The sequence below is a fragment of the Xyrauchen texanus genome, chromosome 23, assembly GCF_025860055.1.
Source record: "Xyrauchen texanus isolate HMW12.3.18 chromosome 23, RBS_HiC_50CHRs, whole genome shotgun sequence".
Taxonomy (NCBI): Eukaryota; Metazoa; Chordata; class Actinopteri; order Cypriniformes; family Catostomidae; genus Xyrauchen; species Xyrauchen texanus.
This window is the reverse complement of record NC_068298.1, coordinates 31689063-31697869: the sequence shown is the minus strand read 5'-3', so window position 1 is coordinate 31697869 and position 8807 is coordinate 31689063. Positions and strand designations below refer to the sequence as shown.

The 8807-nt window shown below is 36.1% G+C and overlaps 1 protein-coding gene across 2 annotated transcripts in view; it reads left to right on the top strand.

The window, feature by feature from the left end:
* Nucleotides 1-3726: 3726 nt before the first annotated feature.
* Nucleotides 3727-8807, top strand: part of LOC127663072 (A disintegrin and metalloproteinase with thrombospondin motifs 2-like) — a 269588-nt gene continuing 264507 nt past the window's right edge. For both annotated transcript variants that reach the window (XM_052154488.1, XM_052154489.1), the window contains exons 1-2: nucleotides 3727-3914; nucleotides 6333-6724. In XM_052154488.1, the coding sequence (XP_052010448.1) occupies nucleotides 3830-3914; nucleotides 6333-6724 (477 nt within the window). In that variant the 5' untranslated portion in view covers nucleotides 3727-3829. The remainder of the gene's footprint in view (nucleotides 3915-6332; nucleotides 6725-8807) is intronic.

The window sequence follows — 8807 nt, the reverse complement described above, 5'->3', positions numbered from 1 at the left end:
TCTCAAAGTTTGTCAAATTCTAGAACAATGTGCTCTGGAAAGACGAGTCAAAGGGCCACCATTCAAAACATCATGCATGGAAACTCTGAATTTGACAAGAAGAATTTTATACCAATTGTAAAACACACTGGAAGGTGTAATATGCTTTAATTTGATCACAACAAAAATTGGCATGTAGCATCCGAAAGTTAATGTTCCCTGAAATTAACCCCATACAGCCAAATACAGCCATCTCCCATCAGACATGTTTTGAATCAGTTCAACTCAGATCGCCTTTCCCTCTAGCGATGTTGGTAGCACATTGCACGAGCAACCTCCAAGACATAGGTAAACAATGATGAGTGTGATTCTGACATTTAGGTATATGGTTGGGATTTGGAGGTAAAGTTAACAAAATATGTATTGTTATTGTCTATATCACATCATTTACAACTAAAAATACAACCCACTTTTGGTGCCACTTTGTGGACATTTCACCCTGGAGCTCATTCGTGCTCATACATTCAACAACTACTGGAGGACAGTGATTTGAAATTTGGTAAATACAGACCAATTTCAGGAGCAGAATTTTCAATCTACTGTGGCCAAATACACATTGTGATCATTGTGTATGTTTTGGGAATGTTTTGCTGCTTCAGTGTGGTTGAACTTGCCATCAACTACAGTTCCACAACAAACCAGAAAGTGCTGGAGGAGAATGTTAGGTCCTCTGTAAAACATCTGAAGATGCACTATACTGTAAATTTAACATGGAAATGACCCAAAACATGCAAGTAAATCCATAAAAATGGCTCAAATGAAAGAAATGGTAGTTTAAGGAATCACTAATTCGAAGTCCAGATCTCATTCCAATTGCAGGCCTACACATACAAAATCCCTTCAGTATCACAAAGTTAAAGGTATTCTGCATGGACAAATGTTGGATTTGGAATACACAAGGTCCAATTCCAAACCTATTTGTGATAGTTGAGATCCTTGTAACAAGTGCAAGCTTTGCTCAGGGTAAAAACAGACCATTGCTTCTCATTTGGCTGAAGCCAAAGACCTTGTTAAAACTCCTCAGGAATGCAATCCTTATCTGCTTGTTATTATACTATTATTTTTCAGATAATAACAGTTGCAGCATGGGATTACAAACTTTTACATTATAAACTTTTGAAACAATAGGCAATGCTTGCCTGATCCAAAATAAGCACTTTATCCTAAAAGAGACAGTCATGAAAATGTGTCTTTATTTCAGTCCTAGGCAATTCCAAAATGTAAGACTCTTCTAACACTTGCTGTGAGTTTCAGTCAGTGTAACTGGGTGTAAGGCAATTTGGTTTTAATCAAGCAAGTATTATAATATGACAGGAGGTTTACATTACAATCAGAACAAATCATTTTGTAAAGAAAAAACACACTGTATTGCACTGTAGTTGCACTGCACCAATAGATAATCTAATGTTGATTTTATCCATATACGGTGCTTTTTGGATTTTCAAGTTCCCTCAAGTGTCATTTTTAAATTAGTCATTTTCTCATGCAGGCAACAAGAATCCTTTTGCGTTTAGAATTACCTTTGTGACAATCAATCAATTTGTTTGACCATGGCTGCTTTGTTAAAACTGTTTCCTTACAAGTGAATGCAAGATTACTGTAAAAAAAATAAGCAGTTAGTGCTTCCAGTAATTTCATGTATAATATACCATGCTTTCAGTCTGGCAGCTTTTTAATGAGTATGTCAGATTAATTCTGACACTCTCTAAACCTGATGCTCAGGAGTCTAACCTTTCAAGAGCAAAATTAAAATCTGTTCCATCACTCATTAAGTATGTTAATACATGCAAACGAATGGATGCCATGTGTTTGACCCTACCAAGGACATTCCCTGTCCGCATCACCAAAGGGCTATCTGCTCATCTGCCTCCTCAGTACAATTCTTCTCCTGACATTAGTTCACCTACAATCACAGGAATACAGAGAATTCTCAGTATACTGTACTCCCCAGATGAGCTAATCATATATGCCTTATTTTGTTCAATATCCTTCTGCTGTCCACAGACAAATATTAGTGTAAGGGGAATGTTTTACTTGAGAAAAATAAGGATTTCATTCTCAGTGGAGTTGCATTGTGTCAAGTAAGGTTTTATTACTATGTCAATATGCATCTACAAGATTAAGTCTTTTAAAAGAACAGGTGTTTTGCTTTGTGGACCACTCATCATTTTATATGATTATATTAGTGCAACATCTTTTTTTCTTTATTGACTGTAAGCAATGACAATTTTCAGATGTTTCATGAACACAGTCATCAAGAAAATTATGTGTTTTCCCTTTCTTACAATGTACAGAAAAATAATGATAAAAATATGGCTGGTTACATAATGTAGATACTCCAAGGTTGTACATTGAAATAATGACAGATAATTTAGATGCTATCACATTTTAGGTTAAAAAAGGTTCCCTGATTAATCATTTTTTGTACAGTGGGTGGGACTTGATATTGCTAGCAGTGATTGGTATGGAAATGCATAAGTAAATGAAAGCAAACAGTGGCCCAAAAAAAGGCTCCATATTGTGACAATTGGACAGGGTTGTGCAAAATTCTGAATTTAAGAATAGCCTTCCTTTTAAATTATGATTTCTATTTTTAATTGTATTTTGATATTATTTTTGACTCACTAATAATGAAAATTGGAAATATTATTAGCTACATAACCTAATATCTTTGAATTTAATTTGAATTCATTAGATATTATTCAATTTCCTGACATTTAAATTAAAATTACAATTATGCATGATGTTTACCTCAAGTCAAATAATAATGATAATAATAATAATACTAACAACAAATATAAATACCTGAATTAAATCAGAATATAAACGCATTCTTAATTCTATTCTGAATGGTGCACAAGACTGCATGTGGAATGAGACAAATTATAAAAACTTTTGTTTTCATTTTAAACAGCTTTATAACAAGCCACTGGCCATGGCACTGGCTAGATGCATTCTACCTGGCCTACCTGACTGAGCCTGCTCTCTTGAATAAACGTGTCTATACACGCTCAACACTCACTTTTCAGTGTGTTCAAGGGGGCGCTCTTGCTCTTGCTGACGGTGTGCATGTATGTGATAAAAAATATGTGATAAAGCGCTGCACAAAGTTTGAGCTGGTCACCCTCTACACATAATCAAATTCAATTTAAAAAAGTTATAAATATATATATATATATATATATATATATATATATATATATATATATATATATATATATATATTTATAACTTTTTAAATTGAATTTAGTGTGATATATATATATATATATTTCTAATTATTGATAATTTTTCCACATATAAATTATTTGTAAGGACTTCGAACCAGATATATCTTAATTCAGCCACGACAGATATATCTGGTTCGAAGTCCTAAAAAATCACTTATATGTGGAAAAATTATCAATATTTAGAAATATATATATATTTCAAGTATATATATATCACTTCGCAGTGTGGAGCGCGCGTATGTGTAGTGAGAGCGCGCGAGTGTAGTTTGTCTGTGTGGACATTCAGGTGTTGACAAAGAAACCTAGTAAGAGGCGGTGGGAGGAGGGAGAGGGTGTGTATGTGTGTGTATGAGAGAGAGAGAGAGAGAGAGAGAGAGAGAGAGAGAGAGAGAGAGAGAGAGAGAGAGAGAGAGAGAGAGAGAGAGAGCGCTCTGTCCTCGTGCACTTTGCAGTAAGTTGCTGGCGGCTGTTGCTATTGTGGCGCTTGCTGGTCGCGCGGGGAACTTTAACACGCTGGATCCCACAGTCCGTCTCTCTCACCTGTGCAGTTCGGAGCTGCCATGGATTTCGCTGCCGGATTTACTATCCTAATCACACTGCCGATGTTTCTGCAGACGAACGGCCTCTATATCGCCAGTAGCATAGGTACGTCTTTACTTACTGTCTTTACCTATTTGCACTTTCATCCCATCGCAAGATGATGTCCTGCCCAGTACCACTCAAGTGCCCGTCATAACTAGATGTTCGCGCACTATGTCGCCCATCCCTATCTAAGTCAAACTTGTGGCATAGGCTATTTCCAATGTGTTTTAGTTATTCTCTAAAATATACTGTATATTTAAGCCCTGGCGTGTGCTGTGTCATCACTCTTTGTTTTGAAGTGTGCATGTTTCACGTGCTGCTGAAATGAATTATTTTTGGACGCTCTGGATGTCTCAATTGAACGCTAAAGGTATAATCCCCCCCCCTCTGGCGTTTGCAAAGAAGAAGCGATCTTTGTCGGATGCTCTTGCGATATTGATCTGTTTGAGAGCGGAAGTATTGCAGAAATATTGATTTCAAGTTGGAAAATGCCCCCGTTCTGTTCTGATCTTTTATGAGTTTTTAAACGTAAACGTCTATATTTGCATGTAGAAAAAAAGAAGAAAAAAAGAAAAACGCTAAAATACAACTTTTGGTTTTAGAAGAGAAAGAACAGAAGGTTGCTTGTAAAAACTGCTTTATGCTTTTTTACTACAAAGGCTGATTTTTTTATTTTTTATTGGGTCAATTATTTGTGTATGAATTTGAGTAAATGTGCTTGAGTAAGTGCATGAAATACATGACATGCTCACCATCACTTCGCATCTTGCGCACACTTTGAACTGACACATCGGCTGTTTCTCTAAACCTAGTTGACTGCCTATGTAGAGACTGTACAGATTCCTTGGCATTATGTGCTCGTGCAGCAGTTTTGGGCATCATAAGCGCGTGCGTAGTGAGTGCGCGCGAGCTGACAGGAGTCAGGGCTCGGAACGCGCCTGTGGAAACGCGCCTAAAATGTTGTCTAGTTAGGCAGCAGCCTACACAAGGTTTTGTGCCATCATTTAAGTGAGGGTTAAAACTTGCGTTTAATGTGTTTTTAGTCGATTTCCACCTTTTATTTTCTCTTTGCGTGAGTCTGTTGTTGTGAGTTTCTTCTCGATATATCACCCCTTCTTACTCAGAATTGCAGACACGTAAATCTTGTATAAATTAACCAAGGGTGAGCTTGTCATTGAACACAGTGAGTTACATTGAAAATGTATTTTTCTTGGTAGTTTTGGTAGTTCATGATGAAAGGCATAACACAGTATTACACCATAGTCTTGCGGTCTCTGCAGATACAAGCAAAATTAAATCTAAAAGTGATATTTGTGGTGTCGAACAAGTGTTAATGTGTTGCTTCACACAGGCAAGTCTGACCCATGGCTACTCATTTGCATTGACTGCATGGGAAGCAAAACTTGTGAAGTGATGTTGGACAAAATCTAAATTTAATGTGGTTTGTTAGAAGAATTTATTTATTTTTTTTGCCAAAAACTTATATGAAAGTTGCCAGCATATATATATATATATATATATATATATATATATATATATATATATATATATATATATATATATATCCATCATAGATTGTTGAGGCATTAAATGCCCATGGACTTTTTATTTTTTATTTTTATTTCTAATCAAGATTTTAGATTAAAATGTGATACATATGTGAAAGTGCATATCTTAGATCCACATGTCACCATTTTAATAACCTGTGTCTGCATTAGTTTACTTTATTTTAAACCGTTATTTTGTTTGACAAATTATTTTTAAAGATAGAAATATTCCATGTAATCTCTTCAACATTTTTTATTTCTCTCATCATTTACTTACAATCATGCCATCCCAGAGGTGTATGACTTTCTTTCTTCTGCAGATTTCAAATAAAACATTTATTATTTGGAAGTGTAATCAAGGAAGTGTAATCAATCTTGAAATCATGACCTTGCCAAGAGTTTGCAATGGCAAGATTTACAGTAAAAACATACTTATATTTTGGTCTATTCTCACCTAAAACCAATTGAATCGTTTCAGAAGCCATAGATTAAACCACTGGAGTCAAATTGTTTACTTTTATGCTGCCTTTATGTGTTTTTTGGAGCTTCTAAAAATCTTCATTTGAGTTCGGCAGAAGAAAGAAAGTCAGTCATACACATCTGGGATGGCATGAGGGTGAGAAAATGAGAGCAATTTTCATTTTTGGAAAACTAACCCTTAACTGTGTGGTCATATAGCTGCACGTATAATAGATAAAAAAGAATGAGCGAAATTCTGTATAAAGATGTACTGTAGAAAGCATGCAACACCGCAGGACATGTAAACATCCCATCAGTGATGACAAAAACATTGAGTCATTGAGAAACATTGTGTCACCAAACCAGTCCATGAAAGTTGGCAGCACAGTGACATTCATTACAGATGCTGATGTACTCAGTGAATGTGTGCTGTTGCCGTCTGACTGTCTGACTGTTTGTTTATAACCCAATGCAGATTCCCTGCAGCATGGCCTGGGGGACTATGGACTGATAAAGCCCGTTCTTACCGATGCAGATGGCCGCTTCCTGTCCCATGCGGTATCGGTTGGTCCAGCAGATGGGCAGTTCCGTAGGCGCTGGAGAAGAGAGGCGGCATTGGCCGACCATGCCCACAGTGAGTCTGAAGGAGGCACGCTTGACCGGCTCTACTACAATGTCACTGTCTTCGGCCAGGAGTTTCACCTGCGTCTGCGCCGCAACACACGACTGGTGGCACCCGGAGCCAAGATGGAGTGGCAGGATTCTGGCAGCATGCGCTCAGAGTCTTTGAAGAGCGACTGCATGTATGTGGGTGACGTTATGGATGTGCAGGGAGCCTCAGTAGCTATTAGTAACTGCGACGGCCTGGTGAGTGGGCACTTTGGCCTTCGTATGTGTATGCAAGATGTCCTGTTAATTCACACTTATCCTTCATGCATTTCCTGGTCTGTGCCATAATATTTGTGAAAACTGATAAGATAAATTATGCTTTATGAGTAAAGAGGGTTTAGTCAGAGAGAGTCAACATACAGTAGACATTATGTGTTGTTTTGAGTTATTAGAGTGAAGCGTTATCCCCTTGTGGCCCTCACCTTGCGAAGGGTTATTTTACTTACTACTTTTTACTTCTTGTATCCTATAAGTGTCCACTGGCACAGAGTGAGTGGAGCTGACCAGTGTTTTTAAGTACTTTCCAATAGGAACTGAGCAGCAGGCTCAGAGCAAGTGGGAAGAGCACATACAATTTGAGAAATGCTCAACTTTATACAAATGAGGAGTGAAAAATTGCAGGCTACAGCCAATTGTTGTGAGCAGAAGGCAGTGACATTTGTCACAAGTGTATTAAATTGTCACTGCATGTATATTTTGGATGTATGTAAGTAACTGTATCCTCAGTGGAGTATTGAAATATTCTTGTTTTTAGTGGTCAGAGGTCTTTTTTGTTGATATCCTGGGATATTCCTTAAACAAAGTAAAATCTAAATAACGTGTAGTGGAAGAGTGCCCTTTGTGACTTGTGTGTTGAGATCTGCAGTGGTAAAAGTAAGGATTGGAGTTGAGGTCTCTTGTTTATAACAGAATTTTTTTTTCTTACTCAAACAAAGCTTTAATTCTAAATGGGCCTATATCAAGCTGGAAGTGTCTGCCAGAGATCATGAGACCCATAGGCACACTATGCCTGACACCTTTACACAGCAAAAGAGAGATAGAGCGATGAAAAATACACATAAAACCAAGAGGTCAAATAATTGATGTATACAGTAAATACCTGTGCATAAATATGCTGTCTGATCCTTCGATGTCAGTGTCATAAGGACTCATGGAGACATTATACCATTAGAGAAAACAAAATGCACTTAAGTGTATAGTTCGTAGGATCTATAAATAGTTTTTAACAAGGGTATTTTTGGTAATATGATAGAAATGATTACTTTTAATTACACACTAACATGAATGTGCGCCTTAACATACGTAAGCACACTTTAAAAAGTTGACTTATTTTTAAAGTAAATCTGAGAATATACTTTTTAAAGTACATTCTAAATCAATATCGTTTAAATAATGCTTTAGTGTTCTAAATAAATGTACTGCTGAACATAATAATGCATAAATAACTGAGTTGTACACTTGGAAGTATACTCGATTTTAATGTCAATTTTACTGCAAATTACAGCTAATAAATTAAGTTATCACATAGTTTAGTGTACTTAAAAAACATATTTGTTCCTTCTTGACTGTACCATAAATATGGTAAAGTCATGTGGAAGTATACAGTATATGTATAAGTATACATATTTAAATAAGTAGAATGGAAGTATACAGTACATGCTAACTAATACTTTTATTTACAATTATACAATTGACATGAAGTTGCACCACAGTTTATCAGATGTACCTGTCAACCAACTGTATACTTTAAATATATTTCAAGTCCAAACAAAGTTGTTACCAAGTTAAATTATTATCTTTATCGAAGCTACAGTTTGTTGCGTTTAAGATACGTACATTTCCAACACAAATTAAATGTCACTTAAATACAATAAAGTTGCATTAAGTTGTTTTAAAAAATAACACAGAAAGGACACACTGAACTTTGTTTAAACTATGAACTCTAAAAGTAGGCTATATTATTTTCATAATAAATACTCTTTTTAAAACTTCTGCACACTTAAAGGAACAGTTCATCCAAAAATGATAATGCTCTCATTTACTCACCCTCATGCCATCCCAGATGTGTGACTTTATTTCTTCTACACATGCAAAGATTTTTAGGAAAGTATCTCAGCAAGTCAGCTTTGTCCAAAACTTTGAAGCTCCAAAAAACACATAATGACAGCATAAAAGTAATTCATGTGACTCATAGGGGGACTCATAAAACTTTTTTAACTATAATTTTTTTTCATGCACACGTCAGTTTTTGCGTGAACACGTCAAAGCGCTTATGTGATGA